The following is a 22,694-nucleotide window of genomic DNA, read 5'->3' on the forward strand; positions in this document are numbered from 1 at the left end:
GATGATTTTGTTTTAATATAGAGCCGGTCCTCTTCTCTTAATTGTCTTAAACAGAAACTAGTGCTTCAAAAACAAAATTGATTATTAATATTAATCGCGATGCCGTCATGGACAATATTATTCATCAATTCAAAAATGTCAAACATTGATTATATATATTTGTTTTACATAACGTTACCGGAGTAAAAGGATTGTTTTACTCGGGATTGTATGAGGTTGAGGGGACACGGGAACTCGATAAAACTCACACCATCGACCATCTGTGAAATGTCTCAGAGTTGGGGCGATGGCTCCAAAGTGCTCCAAAGTAACATGGCCCGGAATCGGTCGTTCTCCACGACCGAATATGAACATAAATCGTTGACAATAAAAGTGCCAATGGACTTCGTGATTCCAGTTGCAGGATGGTTTATGATTCATTCATTCCTCTTCTCACAGATTCTGATTTGAAGAAAGAGAAAGATGATCTGGTCAAAGACCTGGGCCGGCTTCAGTCCAGCTTCAAGAACCTGACGGAAGAGAAAGAGCAGCTCCAGTCCAGATACAACCAGATCCAGTCCAGTTTGGTGCAGCTACAGAGGACCAATAACAACCTTCAATCCGGTTTGAACCAGTTACAGTCCAGATGTAACGACATCACCGATATGCAGAGGAGACTGTGTGGTAGGTGTTCTTTTAGTTCGTTGTCCTTGTAATAGCTGGCTCAGGCTATGGCAAAGATTGGAGGCAGGAGACAAAGTAAAAGTGTAACAAAAACTGGATTTATTATAAATTAGGCCTAATGACCAGAACCAAGAAATAAACTGGAGAACTGAAAGCAACATAAGATACAGTACGTCAATAAGGATCCTATGGGGTGTGGAGTCAGTAATCAGTGATGTAAGTGTGATTGTGTGTGTGTGCGTGCGTGGAAAGAATAGCTCAAAGCATAAACACAAAAGGCATGGAGCAGCAGGGGAGTGGAGGCATGAATGGCAGGGTTTGGCATTTATACCCCCCTGAGAAAAGTATATTATTCATTTGTGTGTTTAGTATAATCTAACTTTATTCTTTGTGTCATCAGTATAGGCCTATAAACTAACGTTATATTCTTTGTGTTTGTAGTGACAGAAGGATTCACACTGGATGGCTCTGTGTGTTATTACTACTCCAAATCCACTGAGAGGAAATCCTGGGCCGAGAGCAGACAATACTGTCGGGACAAACAATCTGACCTGATTATCATAGACAGCAGAGGAAAACAGGTGTGTGTGTGTGTGTGTGTGTGTGGGGCTGTATGAATGTGTGTGAATGGATGAACGTAATGCACCATCAATGTAAAGCTGTATGAATGAGTGTGTGAATGGATGCATTTAAAGCGCCTTGGATAAAGGCACCATTTTAAGTGTTATACACAGTGTATAACACTGAACTACCAGAGGCTTCTCTCTCTCTCTGCGTGCACACACACACACACACACACACACACACACACACACCTAACCTAACCCTTATTCCAAAATGCATTCCTATGCTCCTATGCAAGAGTATATGCACCCGTCCACACAAACCTGCCTATCCATATCTCTGTCTCTCCCTCTCTCTCTCTCTCTGTGTCCAGGAGCTTATGGACAGAGTTGTGACCAGAGGCTGGGCTGTGTGGATTGGTCTGAGTGACAGAGAAGAGGAAGAATCCTTTAAGTGGGTCGATGGGACTCCACTGACCTCACCAACGTAACTATATTACTAATAATACACTACTACTACTACTACTGCTACTACTGCTACTACTGCTATTACTACTTACTAGAAGAAGGATCGTTTAACCCATTTAGGCCTGATGTCGAAATTAAAATAAAAAAAAAGTTCTAAATCCTGACAGTTTTCTGAAAAACCCATGTTTCTATGTCAGTGGTTCTCAATATTTCGTGTCAAGGACCCCACAAATTATATGTAATTGGCCACCGATCCCCTTCGGAATATTATATATTCAAAGATTTGAGGCACATTTTCACGATTTTTCAAAAAATAGCAGACCTCCAAGTTCATAGTGCGGCACTCAGCGCCACGCTACGAGCTTGTAGATCTGCTATTTTTGAATAGCTAAAGTATAACATAATGCTTTAAACACCAATAGGGGTTCCCGCCTAGAATGGGTTAAAGGTATACAGTTCAGATTTTTTTAAACTTAAGCTGTATGAAATACAGCAACTGCATTAATTGAGTGGTTGCAACTGCATTCATTGACCGTGGTGGGAGTTCTGCTCTGGTTTTGGTCAATATTAAGTAGTTCCGGTCATTTTGTGGGGGGCACTGCATGGGGCCACGCCAGTAAATTAATTCACAAAACTAACGTCATTTGTATCGTTGACCTATTTCTAAAATATTACCGCAACTTTCGTACAACTTTGAACTATTTTTTTGGGCGTAGTGATATGGACACAAAAAACATAGTTCCGTGTGATAGAGGGGTCAAACATGTACGATGGAACTCCACTGACCTCACCAACGTAACTACTCACTATACTACTAATAACTAATAACAATACAAATCCGTCCTAGTTTCTGGGCCGATAAAGTATCCGCCGTCTCAAGCCAACGTGAGCCACGTTAACGCATTCTGAACGGGAACCCCTTTTGGTGTCAGCATCATGTTATGCTTTAGCTATTGAAAAATAGCAGATCTACAAGCTCATAGCGCGCCACCAAGTGGCGCGCTACGAGCTTGTAGGTCTGCTATTTTTGAAAAATCAAATCTGCGACTGACATAGAAGACATTTTTTTTTAATCTGATCTCAGGTCAGAATGAAAACTGTCAGGATGTAGAAGACATTTTTAGAATCTGATCTCAGGGTCAGAATGGGTTAAGCACCACCGCGAATAGTGAAGTTGTCCCCCCCCCCCCACCGAGTGACACTCAAAGTGGCTACTGGCCAATCGCAGCGCGTCCTTGCACAAGCCGTATATAAGGATTTCGAATGACAAGAGGAATGTTCTTTATTAATTTATACAGGTTCTGGTTAGTCTAATTATGATGTTATTTGTTTATACAGGTTCTGGGGTGCTGGCCAGCCTAACGACAGCGAAGGAACCAAGGACTGCGTTTACTTTTATTACGGAGGTTCGGGAGAATGGGGCGTCGTGGTGTGTTCTACGGCGTACCGCTTCATCTGTGAACGAGTTGTGTCTTAAATATAAAGGGCTGTATTTTGCGTGTCTTAAGTACCAGGTCTTATTCCCTAACTTGAGTAAACTAAAGACCTGGAGGCGTGGTCAATGCCATTTGGCTATTCTGAGTGGCCAAAGAGCATTGACCACGCCTCCAGGTCTTTAGTTTACTCAAGTTAGGGAATAAGACCTGGTACTTAAGACACGCAAAATACAGCCCAAAGCCTCTACCACCACCTCTACCTGTCACACAATCACCCGCCACCATACTGGGTTCTACCACCCCTACCACCTCTACCTACTGCTGGATGTGTGAACGTGAACGTGTTGTGTCTTAAATAAACACCCTCCCTCCTCCTCCTCTGATGTCCCACACCAGCCACCGTATAGTCTGCTAAACAGACGTTATGATAAATGATCATATGAAATGGTAAAAATGGTAAATGGTGCATTTATATAGCGCCTTTATCCAAGGCGCTTTTACATAGCTTGTGCATTACATTCACCCATTCAACACACTGATGGCAGCGGAAACCATGCAGGCACCAAACCAGCACATCGGGAGCAATTAAGGGGTTCAGTGTCTTGCTCAAGGACACTTCAACACTAACTCTGGGGGAGCGCACAGGGTTCGAACTATAGCAACCAGACCTCCTGTTATCCTCTGACGCCGGCTCACTAAACATCCTCATTGACCTCAGTGCAGCCTTTGATAACATTCAACACTCCATATTCATGCCTCAAATCCACCCATGGAATCACTGACACTGCCCTCTCCTGGTTCCAATCATATCGTCAACAAAGTCCAGAACACCAGAGGGAGTTCAACAAACCATGTGCAACCCATATTAGGATGAAACAAGGGATTCAATTAATTCCACTTCTAGGTCACTAAAATGTGGAACCCATTAAGAAATGCAAATCCCCAAAAACCGCTCTCAACTACGGACGGCTGCAATTAGAAACTGGCCACATACTGTACATGTTTTTCCCATTTTCTTTTAAAACTTCTATATGACGATTTCCTGTTAATTCATAGAAGTGTATATTTGCACGTCTTTAAATGTTCTGATGAATTGAAAATTGAGGACCCTGAAAGTAAACAAGTCTTAGTGCTTTTCATGGTTTCGTCCACAAAGTACCAGTTTTTGTATTGACTTGTGCTTTCGTTTTGAAACGTACCCATTCTACATACTGTGAAATAAACATTTCCTGGTGTGCAGTGTTGATTTTGTCGACTAAAACTAAGACGAAAAATGTTCGACGACTACCTTTTTTCACTGACTTAAACTGAATGGAAACTAAATTAAAACTAATAAGCTATGGTGACTAAAACTAACTAAATATACTGACAATTTCGACAACAAATAAAAACTAGAAGAAGGGACTAGTGGACAAGAAATCCAGTATAAGTAAGTAAGTATAAGCAAATAAGGTTGCATGCTGAAAATAGCTGATCTACAAGCTCACAACGCGTCGCAGCGTGACGCGTGGATCAGAGGGGCCATCTAGGATGCCGCAATCTGCATGTAAAGATGTTTCTAGAAGCTTTGTCATTGGTCGAAGAAAATACCTGGTCGCAATGACTAACCAATCGGGAAGCAGACAGGCAAATCGACCAATGACAAAGCTTCTATAGGAAGATGATGATGAATGCAGATTGCGGCCCCTAGATGTGTCACACAGAGACACATTTTTTGGGGAGCGTTCCACCCATTGCTGGCTGTATGAATACCAAAAAACCCCCCCAAAAAAGTCATTAAAATGTTGACAAATTATTGCTTATAACAGCTTTAATAAAAGGGTATAGACTTAATAAGCTTGGGCTCCCAGACTAAGAATGAAAACTTGAACTAAGAAGGTTTTTGTATGAAAGAAGAAAAAAAGAAAACGAATAAATTAAATTAAACTAAACCTCGCTTGCGATGCTGCTCGATTCCACTATTGTCACAATAGAGGGTATGGCGTGACATCGTCATCATGCCCGGAAGTTATGCGGGAACGCCTACCGAGTGGCAAAACATTTTACTTTCTGGCCTTCACAACCCATACAGAAAAGTCCTATTTGATTGCATTAAATGACTTTTAAACAACATTACATTCACTTTGTCACTCAATCTGCCAATCACTTTATGCATGCGCATACCCTCTATATTCACAGTGGAAAGGTATTTGTCTGGTGTGGAATTGCTGGTGTGTCAACAGATGACTTGAATTAGTGAAACTCTTGTCACAAAGTTTACATTGGAAAGCTGGTTTTTCTCTAGTGTGGATATGCTGGTGTCTCGTAAGGTGAGCGAACCGACCGAAACTCTTGTCACAACGGTTACAGTGGAAATGTTTTTCTCCTGTGTGGATACGCTGCTGTGCCTTTACAATACCCGACTGATCGAAACTCTCGTCCCAATGTTTACAGTGGAAAGGCTTTCCTCCAGTGTGGATACGCTGACTTGAATTAGTGAAACTCTTGTCACAATGTTTACATTGGAAAGGTTTCTCTCTAGCGTGGATACGCTGGTGTGTATGCAGGTGACCTAATTGACTGAAACTATTGTCACAATATTCACAGTGGAAAGGTTTCTCTCTGGTGTGGACATGCTGGTGTGTCTGCAGCTGACTTGAATTAGTGAAACTCTTGTCACAATGTTTACATTGGAAAGGTGGTTTTTCTCTAGTGTGGATATGCTGGTGTCTCTTAACCGAACTTGGCCGACCGAAACTCTTGTCACAATGTTCACAGTGGAAGGGTTTTCCTCCAGTGTGGATACGCCGGTGTGCCTTGAGTCGATCTGAATGGTCGAAACGCTCGTTACACAGCTTACACTGGAATGTCTTTTCTCCAGTGTGGACACCTGCACTTACCTCCCCCCAATCACCACTGTCTTCAGTGACTTCCGTGTCAGATTCAAGTCCAACTTCAACTCCAGAGCAGTGTGGAGAGATGTCTTTATCAACTTCCTTTTTCACTGCTAGTAATGTCAACATTGACCCACCGGGCTCCTCTGATGTTTGAAGTTGCTCCTCGTCTTCCTGTGGAGGCTCTGGTTCCTCCTGGAGCAGACTGGGACTCATCTCCTGTTCAGGAGAAACCTCCTCTTTACACACAACCATGTGCAGGATGTCTAGGAGAAGAAAAATAAAACAGAACAGACACTGGGTTCCTTAAAAAAGAAATATATACGTATATATATATATATATTTGTCCATCGTTCATTCACATAGTTATCACCTACTAAGACTGACCAAGTAAACAAGTAAGCAAGTAGGCCTATGTGTTGTCAACACGGAGAAAAGTTATAGAAAAAATATGTAAACGCAGTCGGATAGGTCCAGAGATCATGTGTACCGATTTCTGTGAGATTCAGACAAAATCTGTAGGTTTAGAAAAACAAAGTGTGTTTTGAAGAAAATTCTAAATGGCGGAAAATCTATCCTGATGGAAATGGGCATGTGGGGGAAATCACTTGGGAAAATATATTTTGATTTTACGACATTAAGGTTCAAGAGTTATAAGCCCCATCCAAATTCTGTCTATAGACTCGGTACCGTTGCCAGCGGTGCAGCATATTATGCATTTATCTCACAATGTTACATACTTATCAAATCCATAGTAGTGTAACTCACTAGAAAACATGAGTTTCTTGACAATACACAAAAAAAGTTAGTTAATAACCGTGAACTTGCACAAATTCAATCAGTGGAATGCTAACTTGTAAAACTAATTTTGGTGGCAATCTAAAGCCCTGCGTAGGCTATGAGAATAAGCAGAGTTTTTCTAACATGCCCCGGACAAGCGGGCAATCCTTATTGCCTGACCCTGGATATAAAAAGTGAAGTGAAGTGAAGGGCATCATCATATGTCATCAGTGAAGGGCACTCTTATCATCATATGTCATCATACATCTCATTCTGACTAATCACAATTTGGGTCGACACTTTTGTCATAAATGTTTGTGTTTACACACTTTGGGCTGTATTTTGCGTGTCTTAAGTAGCAGGTCTTATTCCCTAACTTGAGTAAACTAAAGACCTGGAGGCGTGATCAATGCTCTTTGGCCACTCAGAATAGCCAAATGGCATTGATCAAGCCTCCAGGTCTTTAGTTTACTCAAGTTAGGGAATAAGACCTGATACTTAAGACACGCAAAATACAGCCCTTTGTCTTCAATGTTTGCGTTTACAGAAACCCTCAAAGCTGGACCCTAAAAAAATTAATAGATATAAATACACGTAAATGGTTGTCGTTAACTCTTAAAAACTAATTGAGGAAATTGAGCAAAGAACAAGAAAAATGTCTTCAAAAGACAAGTCCTTGCTAAATGAGACAGAGTTGAAAGGATCAATATGAATAGCCATAATGGTTCTGCTTTTCTATTCACCTCAATTGTGTTTTCCCTTGGTGTGAATGCACTGGTGTATTTTCAGAGACCTTGACTCACTGAAACTCTTGTCACACAGTTCACAGTGGAAAGGTTTTTCTCCTGTGTGGACACGAAGGTGTCTCTGCAGCTGACCCGACTGACTGAAACTCTTGTCACACAGTTTACAGTGGAAGGGCTTCTCTCCGGTGTGCATACGCTGGTGTGCCTTTAGAGATCCTGACTGACTGAAACTACTGTCACAATGTTGACAGTGGAAAGGTTTTTCTCCAGTGTGGATACGGCTGTGTGTCGTCAGAAGACTTGACTGATTGAAGCTCTTGTCGCAATGTTTACAGTGGAAAGGTTTTTCTCCTGTGTGGACACGAAGGTGTGTCTGCAGCTGACCCGACTGTCTGAAACTCTTGTTACACAGTTTACAAGGGAAGGGCTTTTCTCCGGTGTGCATACGCTGGTGTGTCCTTAGGTAACCCGACTGTCTGAAACTCTTGTCACAATGTTTACAGTGGAAAGGTTTTTCTCCAGTGTGGACAAGCTGGTGTGATTTCAGGTGATCTTTCCGAATGAAACTCTTTTCACAATGTTTACACTGGAATGTTTTTTCTCCAGTGTGGACACCTGCACTTGTCTCCCCATCATCTTCAGTGACTTCAGTGTCAGTGTCAGATTCAAGTTCAACTTCAACTTCAGAGCAGTGTTGAGAGATGTCTTCATCAACTTCAGTTTGAATTGCTAATAATGTCAACTTTGACCCACCAGGCTCCTCTGACGTTTGAAATTGCTCCTCGTCTTCCTCTTTAATGTGTGGAGGCTCTGGTTCCTCCTGGAGCAGACTGGGACTTCTCTCCTGTTCAGGAGAAACCTCCTCTTTACACACAACCATGTGCAGGATAGCTAGGAGCAGAAACATAACATGATAGTCAACACTAGGTTCCTTAAATGTAAACTATGTTGTAGTGTCCCATCTTCCATGTGCATAGCTACATACATACTAAGACTGACTAAAGAAGTAAACCAGGTTCCAAAGCTTTCATTTGAATCATAAAAATTTGTTTTTTGTGATATCCTATTTAATGGTATACTGCACTTCCAATCAATCAAATCAATCAATATGTGAGCTCTGATTTGGGAATTAGCTAAGCAGGGCTTACACCTGCTGACTTTTCTAACAATAAAAGAAAGTCGGGGCAGAGTCTGAATGAGTATGAAATATAGGCTAGAGCGCCAAAGTCCTGACTTCACTCGCTCATCCCCTCGATTCCCCTGGTTTAATTTCTCTATGGAGAATAACATGGGGTGATCTTAAGTTAATATAGTCTACTATAAGCATTTGTGGTCCAAAAATAAACAAGCTGTCTCAGCGTTATTGTCAGGGAGGTGTCTCTGTATCGTTTGCGACAGTCAGTCACTCATGCAGTCTGTTCCTAGCGAAAATGTAACAAATTCAGCAGGAGTAACGTTAGCGTTTTCTCTCAGTCAGTTGATTCTTCTATCTAATCTAATCTAATCTATACGGCCTGGATGATTTGTTTATTTTTCAAACTGTTCTTATACGAGGCAATCTAAAATCCCCCTATGGAAGGGTTCCCCAATTAATTTTCCTCAAGGGCCATATTTTGACTAGGGTACCAGACTTCGGTGCTTTATTGCCAACCAATAGAGGCCCTCTCCCGAACATAAACAGGAAGTAACAAACTCAGCCGTATACAGTACACACAGACACGCACGAAGCAACAAGCAAGGTCTGGCGCACGCATGGAGCCGCAGACGAGAAAGAAGAAAACCACAAAGACATTCCCAGGCTGGACAGTAGCAAATGGTAGAGTTGCGGAGCGAAATCTCTGCAGCCTTCAAAATCCCCGGTGAGTATATGCTAGCTACTGTATAGCCTCCAGCTTCTTGCATTCGCAATTAGCCTATGAGCTTACCTCGCTATGATTATGATAAAGTCGCTCGATAATCCCTCGCATTCATATTTTAAACGAGAGGCTTGTTGAAGTCAGAAATGAAGAGCTTAGTATATCCATCTGGTCAAAACCACGGAGAGCTCTAGGAGATACGAGCCTTTCTTTCTGAGCGGTAAACAGGGAAGTGAACGGCAGCGTGCATGCGCAAACAGCAAGGAGGTACATTGCATTAGGATAGGCCAACCCCCCAAAAAAGTAAAAAAAATCTGAATATTTTTCTGTTTAATTGACAATTGAAAATGTGCTAGGCAAGACAAGGCAAGGCACGGCAATTTTATTTATATAGCACCTTTCATAGACAAGGCAATTCAAACTAAGTGCTTCACAGAATAAAAACAAATGGGCTACAGTTCACTTGAAAAATGAACAAATTACAATACGCAATTAAATACTGTACGATAAGGGAGCATATTAATTAGAACAAATACTCCCACCTTTGATTAAAAGCCCAGGCAAGACCTGTTATTGAAAATCATTAGGATAGGCAATGTTAAATAAATACGTTTTTAAATTAGAAAATTAGCTTGGTTGGGGATTTCCTAATGTAACCTGGAATATTATTCCAGGTTTGTGGTGCATAATAGTGAAATGCTACGTCCCCATGTTTTGTTCCAACTATGGGGTGAACAATTAGTAGGACAGTCCCAGATGACCTAAGGGTTCTAGAATGGTTCATATGGCTTCAGCATGTCTGAGATGTAGCTGGGCCCAGAGCCACAAACAGATTTATAGACAAGTAACACAATTTTAAATTAAATTCTCTGGGATACTGGTAGGCTACCAGTAGGATTTTAGGACTAGTATAATAGTCATATTTCCTAGTTTTCGTGTGTACACATCCTCTCAATCCATCGGTTGGATTAGCTAGGACGGCTCCACACGTCCTACGGTCTAGATTATCTAATCTAAACTATATGGACATAATAGCGTGAGTGAGCGAGCGAGTGTAGAGAAAGAGATCAGCGGGCTGACGGCAGCGGACCGGTCCCCCCTCTCTTGCATCTGTTTTTCTCTCAGTCCAGGCCGCTGCACTGTTTACAATGGTAAAGTTTTTCTACACTGGTGTCTTGTCAGGATAGTTGACCTAGCGAAACTCTTGCCACAATGTTTACAGTGGAAAGGTTTTTCTCCAGTGTGGGCATGTCGGTGTCTCTTCAGGTCATTTGACCGACTGAAACTCTTGTCACAATGTTTACAGTGGAAAGGTTTTTCCCCAGTGTGGACACGTTCGTGTGCCTTCAGGTGAGACGAATGATCAAAACTCTTGTCACAATGTTTACAGTGGAACGACTTTTCTCCAGTTTCTCCAGTGTGGCAACGCTGATGTCTCTTCAGGTCATGTGACCTGCTAAAACTCTTGTCACAATGTTTACACTGGAAAGGTTTTACTCCAGTGTGACTACGCCGATGTATCTTAAGGTCATACGTCCTACTGAAACTCGTGTCACAATGTTTACAGCGGAAAGGTTTTTCTCCAGTGTGGACAATCTGGTGTCTCTTGAGACAACTTGAACGGCTGAAACTCCTGGTACACAGTTTACACTGGAATGTTTTTTCTCCAGTGTGGACACCTGCACTTGTCTCCTCCCAGTCACCACTGTCACTGTCAGATTCAAGTTTAACTTTAACTTCAGAGCAGTGTGGAGAGATGTCTTTCACTGCTGGTAATGTCAACATTGACCCAACAGGCTCCACTGGTCTTTGAAGTAGCTCATCTTGTTCATGTTTAATGTGTGGAGGCTCTGGTTCCTCCTGGAGCAGACTGGGACTCCTCTCCTGTTCAGGACAAACCTCCTTACACACCACCATGTGCAGGATGTCTATGAACAGAAAAACAACATCATTGTCAACACTGCGTTCCTAAAAAATCTAAATCTATGTGTAAATCTATGGGGCACGGTGGCGCAGTCGGTAGCGCTGTTGCCTCACAGCTAGAAGGTCCTGGGTTTGATTCCCGCTGTGGACGTGTTTACTCCTCCCGTCAGTGCCCATACCCTATAGGTGGGGTTGGCTAAAGGATCTTTCCGTGTAGAGTTTGCATGTTCTTTGCATGTCCCGTAGGGTTGGTACCCTTGTAAAAACAAAACATGCAGTAATCCTGGTCTCTAAACTAGTCTCCCACTGGCCACCTGATAGAGGGGACAGGAACTTGTTGGAATAACGTATTCCTTCCACGTCCTGCGTCATGGGAAAAGCAGCTTGGAAGGAAGCATGAGGTCAATCCGTTGCTCTCCCCAGGTTGGCATACACAATGTATGGGATAAAAATGTAAATAATAAAACACAATACAGTTTTATTTTAGTTATTTAACTGAAATTATTTATTTAACTGAAATTAGTTATTTAACTGAAATGTTATTGAACTGAAATTAGTTATTTAACTGAAATGTTCTTTTACATTATTTTCGTTTTTTTTTGTTAGTTTTAGTCAACTATTACAACGTTGTTGTGGACAAGCTGGTGTCTGTTCAGGGAGCTTGCCAGACTAAAACTCTTGTCACATTGAGTACACTGGAAAGGTTTTTCTCCGGTGTGGATACGCTGGTGTGAATTCAGATTTTGTGACTGACCGAAACTCTTGTCACAATGTTTACATCTATAAGGTTTTTCTCCAGTGTGGACACGCTGGTGTCGCTTCAGGTGACCTGACGAAATGAAACCCTGGTCACAGTGAGTACACTGGAAAGGTTTGTCTGCAGCGTGGTCAAGCTGGTGTTTGTTCAGGTCATTTAACAGACTAAATTTCTTGCCACAGTGAGTACACTGGAATGTTTTTTCTCCAGCGTGGACAAGCTGGTGTCTTTTCAGGGAGCTTGACAGATTAAATCTCTTTCCACAGTAAGTACACTGGAAAGGTTGATGTGCAGTGTGGACAAGCCGGTGTCTGTTCAGGCCGCCTAACAGACTAAATGTCTTGCCACAGTGAGTACACTTGAAAGGTTTATCTCCAGTGTGGACCAACTGGTGTTTCTTCAGGTTTTGTGACTGATTGAAACTCTGGTCACAGCGAGTACACTTGAAAGGTTTTTCTCCAGTGTGGACAAGCTGGTGTGCCTCCAGGTGACTTGGCCGATTGAAACCCTTGTCACATTGACTACACTGGAAAGGTTTTTCTCCGGTGTGGGAGAATCGCTGGTGTTGTTTCAGGTACTGTGGCCGACTGAAACACTTGTCACATCGAGTACACTGGAAAGGTTTTTCTCCAGTGGGGACAAGCTGGTGGCCTGTGCCTCCTGATTTCTGCCTGGTTACAGAGCCAATGGTTAACTGACAGGCTGCTGCTGAGGTGATGTGGTCACTCCTCAGTGTTTGGCAATAGACGTCGTTGTGTCTCCTCTTGAAGTGTTTATTGAGGTAGCCCTGAGACGTGAAGGAAGATGGACACGCGGAACAGGAGAAGAGCTCAGTCTGGGGAGAGCGGGGCAACCCTCCTGAGAGAGATTGAGAGAGAGAGAAAGAGAGAGAGAGAGAGAGGGCTTAACATTGCCCTACAGGCAAAAAACGTGCACTTTATGATAAATGTATGAAATTTGGCACACAGAGCATGCCATGAGGACAATTTGGCTAAATCGCAGATTTGTCCCGTGGTGACCATGGCATTTGGAAAATGTCCGCCAAATGGCCGTTATTCTACAAATGATTCTGGTGACTAATCCCACATTTTCAAGGATGAGGAATACAGTGGTACTGTTTAGGTTTGTCCGGTGACCATGGCAGCCACTTTTCAAAATGGCCACAACGGCACCACCTAGGATCTCGATTCTGGTGGCTAATCATACATTTTCAAGGATGAGGAATACACTGGTATTATTTAGATTCGTCCTGTGATCATTGCAGCCGTTTTTCAAAATGGCTGCTAAACCTGCTGTTATTTTACCAATAAGTCAAGTTCTAAACAATTTAGGATCTTTATTCTGGTGACTAATCATACATTTTCAAGGATAAGGAATACAGTGGTACTATTTACAACATGTTAGCTAATAGTACTGTACATGATGTGAGAGTCAAGTGAGCCCAGGACATCATCTGGCATACTCCATGTACTCCTCATCAGACCCCCTCTTCCAGCTCGCGAAATCAGCTGCTCCTGAGTCACCAGTACCCAGTGAGGTCAGAACACCAGTCTGTGTACTGTGTACTCTTACCCAGACCCCCTTCCAGCTCGCCAACCAGCTCTGCCCCTGAACTTAAGTTATTATTGGTAAAAATAACAGCAGGTTACCGGCCATTTTGAAAAATGGCTGCAATGGTCGCAGGACAAACCTAAACAGTACCAGTGTATTGCTCATCCTTGAAAATGTATGGTTAGCCACCAGAATCAAGATCCTAGGTGGTCTAGAACTGTAGTTATTGTAAAATAACAGTGGGTGGAGGCCATTTTGAACAATGGCTTCCATGGCCACAGGACAAACCTAAACAGTACCAGTGTATTCCTCATCCTTGAAAATGTCGGATTAGTCACCAGAATCAAGATCGTAGGTGGTCTAGAACCTGCACTTGTAGAATAACGGCCATTTGGCAGCCATGGTCACCACGGGACAAATCTGCGATGGCCCTATAGCCAAGAATGTTACTTATGGCATGCTCTAACTGTATTCCCACATTTCATACATTTATCCTAAAGTGCACGATTCCATCGAAGTTCTGCCTGTAGGGCCTCCGCTACTATTGGGAGTAAGTTAACCCCTTGACGGCCATGTATAATATCAATAAATTAAGCTTATGCCAGTTATTGAATACCAATAGAAAAATGTGTGATATGAGCACAATGTGAGGAAATGTCTAATTTTAAAGTCTCTACTCTACACAGAAAAAAAAATGTTTCTAGCATGTACCGTTGATTTCTTTTAATTGATTGCACCTTTAGTTTCTTTTTTTATAAATACCGTAGAATACTGAGGTATAGGTTATCAATACCTGTACTGTACCGTACTGTAAAATCTCATACCGTAACATGCCTAGTTAGGATAAAAGTTAATGCCAAAGCGTGTACAGAGATCCTGCACTTCTGTTTGGCCATATGATATATCTGGTTCATCAGGCCAATACTCTGTGTGAAGCACTTTCAATTCTTCAATCAAACTGGGTGTAATCTTCTCTTTCTGGATTTGAAGCTGATTTACGCCCTCCAGGTGACAACAAGCGACTTTCCAAGTTTCTCGCTAAACTTAGGAAAAAACTCCCCGTGAGAGATTCCTGTCGGTTCGTTTCCCAGCATGTAATTTGACTCCTTGGAACAGCTTTGTGTGACTCCCAGTGCCAGCCGGTTCTGCCATTGCCGCTAACACTTTAACCTCCCTGAAAAAATAGCCCGATGAGCAGAAACAATGTCAATGTCCCGCTTTTGTAGTTCAAGTGATAATTCTTTTAGTTCTTGCAAAGCGTCCCACATCAGACCAAGGTTATTGACAAAAGCACGAGAGGACAAAACGCAAAGGCCAGTCCTGCATAACTCTGGCGGGATGCGCCGTCTCTTTTATCACTTGCAGCTGCAGATGTGAAGTGCTGATAGAAAGCAGGATAGGGTTTTTTCCAGACTACATCAACGGTTCGAAAGCTGGAGGCCACCCCACTGTGTATCTAGAATACGACCAATTCTACACAGCTGGACATCAAGAGCGTCTCTGCACATTCTTTCAATTCCATTCGATTTTGTTCCTGATGTGCTGTACAGTGCATAGAGGCCGTCAAGACATGATTTGAAATGATTAAAATCGCTCCCGTCTCTTTGACGACATCATTAACAGTGAGCTCTAGTCGGTGTTGCGCAGCGATGCCATCCTATGATGTTGGGAAATAATTCCGCCGTGCCACGACCCCACCTTTGCGCCCAGACATGACCGATGCGCCATCACATGTCACACCAACAAGGCACTTCCTCATTGAAATTTAACTTTTCTAAATGCAGACAGCAAACTACAGTGATGTAAACAGGTTTTCAATGTAATGAGTCCCAGGATGCAGGGATGGCCTTGTAGATGAGTCCCAGGGACATTTTATGAGTCCACGACGTTAGGAGTCATATTTTGCCTTTTTTTCTTTTTTACTCCCATTTCATTTTTATATGGTTATAATGTGCTTATTTATTCATGTATAAAACAGAATAAGAAATGATTACTGTAACTAAAGCTAGCAAAATAAATTAGAATAAAAAAAACAGTACAGTAGTACAGTAGTGCATCCCGTGGATGCAGAGGTCGTTGTTTTATTGCGTCCCTTAACTATAACCTGCGTTTTGGGATGCAAAATGCAGCCTATTTTAATCTCTGAAACTTTGCACTGCAATCCTCCAATTGAACCAAGTCCACGGAAACATTTGCTGCCGTCTCTATCGTGTTGATTTCGTCGACTTTAAAACGAATACGAAAAATGTTCGTCGACTACCTTTTTTCACTGACGAAAACTAAATGAAAACCAAGTTGTGATGACTAAAACTGAGACTAAATATATTGACAATTCCGTCAACAAATAAAAACTAGACTAGAATGTTAGGAAGGGACTAGTGGACAAGAGATCCAGTATAAGTCATTTTACACTTTGTTGCATGCTGAAAATAGCCAATCTACAAGCTCACAGCGCGTGTGAGCTGAATAAACTATACTGAAATCTGCCAACTGCGTGCTTTGCCATCATTTGAATTGAGCCGGGTTGTGCTAAGAGGTTGGCACCCTACCCTTACCCAAGGCAGGGGTGTGACAGTGACACATGAAACAAATCTTAGCTTTACTGCTAAAAAGCATCACCAGATTTAAATCATTGATACTTTCTACACCACAAGGAAGCAATGCATGCATTTACCAATGCAAATACAACACCTATCCACCCAGCAGCCGTTACAATGCTACTAAATGTGTCTCCTACTTCAGAGGGCCGCTGAATACAAATAAAAATAAATCCATAATAATAATAATAATTCTGAAGCAACCCCAAGGACTACTTTGAAAAACGAATGTGAGCTGGTGGGAACATTCAGCACTTAATAATGAAAAATAATGTAGCTATTCAATGTAGCTTAATTACAACCCTGTTACTCTAATTACAACCCTGTTACCATATGATTTTAATCAAAAATAATCATACATGGTTTTCTCAGCTCACAAGTGTTTGACCTATTGTCCTTAAGTAATGATATGCATAAAGTTCTAGAGCAAATATTTGCAAATAAATATTGAAGTTTGTAAAGTGTAACATGGCATTATTGAAAAGTTAATTATTACAATACATTTTGAAAAAGCTGCTTAAATTAATTTAAATATACTCATCTGAAATCAAATAGTATTTAGAGAGAATATTACTTTCTTCACCTAATGATAAAGGAATTATATACATTTATTTAAATGATGGTACATTTTCAGGTTCCTGGGTGTAACAGCCTTGCGCCAAGTATAGCAAACAAATAAAATAAATTCCAAGCATTAGATAGTTTTGATGTGTATTGATGTGTACAAATGGTAAAAGATACAGTATTGTTTTCAAAAAGTCTGAAGCCCAATGTCCTCCCATTCTGGAATGATGATTCAACAGAGTAGATTCATACTTTTTCTACTACCGCTGTAGTGCCGAAATGATTTCAGCTCGTCAGACATTTTCAGTAGCACCGAAGAGCCGACTTTAGGACGGTACCCGCCCCCCCGAACCTCAAATGACGTCACATTGTAGGCTCTACAGAGCCGAACCGACTTTTATTCAGCTCTAAAATAGGAGTATGAATCGGCCGCATATCGCTCCATAACACAATATGTTTAGTCAGCTTCTTTTAGAACTGAATTCAATTGTTTTGAATAATATAATAAATAAGAGTCACCAATCAGCCAAAAAGCCTACAAAATAAAGAAACAATCTCTCATAACCTTTTAAACTACAGTAAATGCTTTCAAACGGTATAGGCAAACAAAAATGCGTAATATTGTAATATATGCCATTTTTTCATCAAACCATGTACACACAAGACACTGCCCCCGCTGCCACCCTTAGATCTCCATATATGGCGCTGACCTGTTCTGACCATATTCCATATGACAGAACATCTCATCAAACCCTGTACACTCAAGACACGCTCCATATATGGCCAGTACAGAATTCATTCCCCAGCCCAGCAGTCTGCCGTCACCCAGGCGGATGCGTGCACGCGAGCTCACCCTTTAGAGGGAGGTCGCTTCTCGCCCTCAGGGTCGTCTTACTGGTATTAAAGTTTGGCAGAGTAATTACCTTTCACTACTCGTTACTGGGTAATTGTATTACAGTAATATATTACTAGTAACTAGTAACTTGTTATTGCCCAACACTGCTAATGAATCATAGCCGTTTGAAAGACGACTTGACAAGTGCATTCTGAACGGGAACCCATTTTGGTGTTATAGCATCATGTCGTGCTTTAGCTATTGAAAAATAGCAGATCTACAAGCTCATAGCGCGCCACCGAGTGGCACGCTACGAGCTTGTAGGTCTGCTATTTTTGAAAAATCGAAGAACGACTGACATTTTTTAGAATCTGATCTCGGGTCAGAATGGGTTAATCAGACCAGTGTGTGTCCAGTGGAAACCTCGTATTAATCTGATCTCAGGTCAGAATGGGTTAATATAATATGTTAACATATTGGAGTTTCCGCCCCGATATCGGGAGGTCTGGGTTCAATCCCCCGGCCGGGTCTTACCAAAGACTATAATAGCAGGATCCATTGTCTCCCCGCTTGGCACATTTAGGACAATATGATTACACAAAAAGGTCCTGGGGACTTGTTTCTTAGATCAGTTGGTTTCCAAAGTGGAGTCCGGGGACCACAAGGAATCCTTGAGGGAGTTCCAGGGGGTCCCCCAGCTAAATTATAGTTAGGAACCAAATGGACCCGTCTTCTGCGTCTGTAACTCTGAGAGTGTACAAATGGAACCAAAAAATTAACCCCAACATTGATTTTACAATATAAATCGGGGGTCCCAGAGATAGAAATGCAATTCAATGGGGGCCTGTAGACTAATATGCAAATTAAACGGGTTGAGAATGACTGCTAGAGCAGTCAACATATTCTATAATAATAATAATAAATATTGGAGGTCCCTGGCATATACTTTTCAAATGGGGGGTCCGAAAGTCTCATTGGTGTCAATTTGGGGGTCCTTGACATGAAAAGGTTTGGGAACCACTGTGTTAGATTGTCATGATATTTCTGCCAATATTATCGTATAGTGAAAATACATACCAAGGTCTGGGTGGTCGTCTTCAGGTACCTCTTCTTCAATAGAGATGTCTTCAGGTTCCTCCTGGTTAACGGAGGGGTCTTCAGGTACCTCTTCTTCAATAGAGATGTCTTCAGGTTCCTCCTGGTTAACGGAGGGGTCTTCAGGTACCTCTTCTTCAATAGAGATGTCTTCAGGTTCCTCCTCTTTAATATATATGAGTTCAGGTTCTTCCTCTTTAATAAAGATGAGTTCAGGTTCCTCCTCTTTAATAGAGATGAGTTCAGGTTCCTCCTCTTTAATAGAGATGTCTTCAGGTTCCTCCTGTTTAATGGAGACGTCCTTCAGCGAGTCTGGAGAGTTCATCTTCACCCGCAGTCTGGACTCCACACACTGGTCTGAAATGAAGCGAAAGAGGGTGGTCTTTATGCGATGCCTTTTGGAACTCGCACCTGTGGCACCGCAGGCGTACATTAATTCATGACGATAAAGAACCTCCCTCGAGTGTAATATTGCAACTATAAAACACTTACCCTTAAAACTAAGATTATCGCTATGGTTCACTAACATGACGGTCTGACAGAGAGACTGACAGTCACTATAGGGTTCATTATATACAATGAATGGCATCGGCGTATTTGCAAGTCGACGTTTTTTTTATTTATTTTTTATCCCACGATTTTGTAACCCATTTTTCACCCCTGTGTCAATCATCTAATGTGATCCTGGGCTCTACACACCCTCCACCAACCTAGTCCCCATATATGGGGGACAAGGGGAGAGCAACGGACTTGAACTCATGCTTCCTTCATGCCTGAGTGTCCAAGTTGCTCCTTTACACCTGACAGGGGGGAGTTTCCCTGGTTGGACGTATAGCGCGTGGAAGGAACACGTTATTCCAACCAGTTCCTTTCCCCTCCATCAGGCGCCCCGGCTGGCCAGGGGGAGGCACAGTTTTTACGCAAGTCTACGTTTTAAGCCAGCTCTCCGGTGCTCTCCTCCAAAGTGAAGAAGGATGATCGTGGTTTAATGTCGCATGCCGGCTGCCTCACTGGGCACAGAATGATGTGCCACATAATTTTGTGGTATTAATTGGCTACTATATTGATCTCATCATGAACGACATGCCTCGGGAGTCGGTAGAGTCGGCACCGAACTTCCATCATGCCAAGTGAAGTGGCAACCGACTCTAAATGTCCCGCGAATCATTTCATATTATTGACATCATCTACGACTACATCATCATACTACTATAGCCAACTTTCTGACTAGGAAGGATGCACTACTGTATGCCGGTTGGAAATTGAAATAGCTACGTGTCCAGAACAAATGCATTCCCCAGGCATTCAGACAGACGACAGTGATGAGAGTAATCTAAAATACATTGTGAGAAAATTGCCTGTCAAAATAATGCTGATCTACAAGTTTATGCGTTGCGGAGCACCGCGTTCACCGTTGTAAGCTTGGAGATCTGCACATTTAAGATATTTCCCGTTGTCTTATATGGTGTGAAATGAGCATGGATGTTCTATTACACGTTGGCGACACCAGGCGAAGTCACTTGGGAAAGAGGTGAAACGAGTTACACCTGCGATATGCACAAATGAAGCCATTACGCCATCTTTGGTGAATGATACGTGAGATTTAAGCGTACGGAATATACACTCATTTACACACCTGGCAAATGTATTTATCCACACCCCTATGTGACAGTGAACACCTTGAAGCTGAAAAGGAGAGAGACTTACTGAGGTCTGGCTGGTCTTCAGGTTCCTCCTGTTTCAGTGAAACGGGTCTGGCTGAGTCTGGAGAGTTCATCTGCACCTGCTGTCTGGAAAGAAACAAAGTTCAAGTTGAAGATTATTAAAAGAGACACTAACTTCAAGAATAACAGACTAACTAACTAGAAAAAGTGCCCCTCGAGGCACAGGTCTCCACCAGGGCAGGGCAGGTCAGGTTGTGATACTGTGAAAAGATGAGCGGGATATTCCTATATATGGAGTTCTGTGTCAGGCATGCCATGAGTGTTGTGATGTCAGAGACTCAGGACAGCTCCATATATGGACACTGGGCAGGGGCCCTGAGGCTATGGACAACCGTGTGTCCGACCGACTCGACACTGGGCACTGCACTCCCTATGGGGGTGTGGAACGCGAACGCCGGTGTCAAATTTGAAATCGGTGGGGTGACCGTGGATTACACACACATCGAGTGGATCACACACACACACACACACACACACACACACACATCGAGTGGATCTCACACACACACACACACATCGAGTGGATCTCACACACACACACACACACACACACACACACACACACACACACAGACAATCTTGTCTTTTAATATGTGGAAAATATAATTGCCATCTTAACGAAATGATCTCTATGATAGAAGATATTCTCTTTAAAAAGGTAGGCCTAAAGTATAATTTATTTTTTAGAAAATATACATTTAAATGATTTGTGCACAAGATAAATTATGTTCTGTTCAGGTTCATTATGAATTCCCCTTTTCTGCCAGGCCAACATGATGTTATATAACATAACAGTCCAAAGTTACAAATACAAAATTCATCTTTAAAATCAAGTTAAAAGAACACCCTATGTAAATCATACTGCAGTAACCCTGGGAAAATAATAATTCAAATGCATAATGTGTTGAAAGTGATTTTTTGCTATGTTTTTCTTTGTTTTTTTATTTCTCCTATGTTTTTTTATTTTCTTATTTTATATTTTATTTTACTATGTTTTATTTTGAGTTAGTGTTTGTAAACAATTGTAAGTATTGCCTTTGTTAAATGTTAAATGTTTGTCTGTGTCGGACACCAGGAAGACTAGCTTTTGTCAAGGCAAAAGCTAATAAAGCTAAAAAAAAATAAACATTCTTATTGTATATAAACAAAACAAAAACATACCTTGCCCGATAATTTCTTCTGGTAGAAAACACACTTTAACTGAACACCTCCAAAGTGGGTAAGGATGCTAGTCTCGACAGACTGTAGGCCTACTTTAAAATAGCCTAGCATTAGCGTTAGCATACAAAACAACCCGTCTTTGAACTCCGTGTACAACTAGAGCTAGTTCACGGTCCTCCCGTTATCACAACGAGCCAGTCTGCTAGTCCTGTTACGCAAACTGTCGTGCGAAGACAATCTCAGTTCACTCTCTCTGCACCGAGTTTGTTTGGCTCTCCTGTTCACAGCGGACGGAACGACGGACGGACGGTGGAGGACGACAGACAGTGTTCAGTGTTCCGTCAGCAAATACAAGCTAGCAATTATAAGACTTCCTATGGACGACAACTTCAAAATAAGAGAAAACGCTAGAGTAGCCTGAATCCTTTGGTAAAACTATTCATTTGCACATTAAAACTATTAAGCATTTAAACAATGCTCTACAACACACACTATGTTTCTTTAATTTAATAATAAATAATAATAAAATTACAACTATATGTAAATGGGTACCTAAATGATCAGTTTTGTTATTTTTTTTTCTTTCTCTCTTTTTTTTTTTACAAAGAAACATACAGTGTATTCTTGCAGCATGCTTAATGTATAGTTTTAATTAGCAAATTAATAGTTTTTCAATGGATTCAGTTTAGGTTACTCTTATTTTGAAGAGATCGTCAACCGGAAGTCTAGCTAGCTCACAAACAGGAAGTTCTAAATTTGCTCACTAGACTGAGCCAGGATATCTGCACAGAGCCAGCAGTAGCACATCTGCAGAGAGAACCCTCACCCTGCTGCTATTGGTGATCATATTACACTGGTTCGTTGTGATAGCGCTCTGCTAAACTACGTCCATCGATCGATCGCTGCTGTTTCTCTGCTAAAGTAAGTATACTAATGTATAATAGACTAAAACATCACGTTAATAACACGCTAACCAGTAGCGTATGCAGGAGTTGGCTAATCAGTGGCGTATGCAGGAATTACATCAATAGGCAGTCAAAAAACCCTCGCGGGTCCGCGGACCTACCGCAGACCACCCCTGGGTGCACAAAGAACCCAACAA

The 22,694-nt window shown here is 41.9% G+C and overlaps 1 protein-coding gene across 3 annotated transcripts; it reads right to left on the reverse strand.

Annotated features, from left to right (window-relative positions):
- Positions 1-3,540: 3,540 nt before the first annotated feature.
- Positions 3,541-21,821, reverse strand: LOC308336825 (uncharacterized protein). Of its 3 annotated transcripts, none has more exons than XM_080794400.1 (4): positions 21,593-21,821; positions 20,415-20,493; positions 18,690-19,064; positions 3,541-6,269 (listed from the first exon to the last, which is right to left on the reverse strand). In XM_080794400.1, exons 1-4 carry the CDS (start codon positions 21,713-21,715, stop codon positions 5,278-5,280), a joined length of 1,569 nt encoding a protein of 522 aa, XP_080650526.1. In that variant the 5' UTR covers positions 21,716-21,821; the 3' UTR covers positions 3,541-5,277. The 3 variants fall into 3 exon arrangements, with proteins under 3 accessions (XP_080650526.1, XP_080650527.1, XP_080650528.1); XM_080794401.1 differs by having other exon boundaries at positions 20,415-20,497; XM_080794402.1 differs by lacking the exon at positions 3,541-6,269 and adding an exon at positions 10,487-11,313.
- Positions 21,822-22,694: the final 873 nt, after the last annotated feature.

The sequence above is a fragment of the Protomyctophum bolini genome (genome assembly GCF_963924005.1).
Source record: "Protomyctophum bolini genome assembly, chromosome: 21".
Classification (NCBI taxonomy): Eukaryota; Metazoa; Chordata; class Actinopteri; order Myctophiformes; family Myctophidae; genus Protomyctophum; species Protomyctophum bolini.

Bases quoted from the DNA above. Each gene is read 5' to 3' on its own strand.
- LOC308336825 (XM_080794400.1), bottom strand. From the start codon at position 21,715: ATGCTAACGCTAATGCTAGGCTATTTTAAAGTAGGCCTACAGTCTGTC. The intron at 20,494-21,592 runs GTATGTTTTTGT...CTTTCCAGACAG, and splicing joins AGAAGAAATTATCGGGCAAG to CAGGTGCAGATGAACTCTCC. The intron at 19,065-20,414 runs GTAAGTCTCTCT...GCTTCATTTCAG, and splicing joins TGAAGACCAGCCAGACCTCA to ACCAGTGTGTGGAGTCCAGA.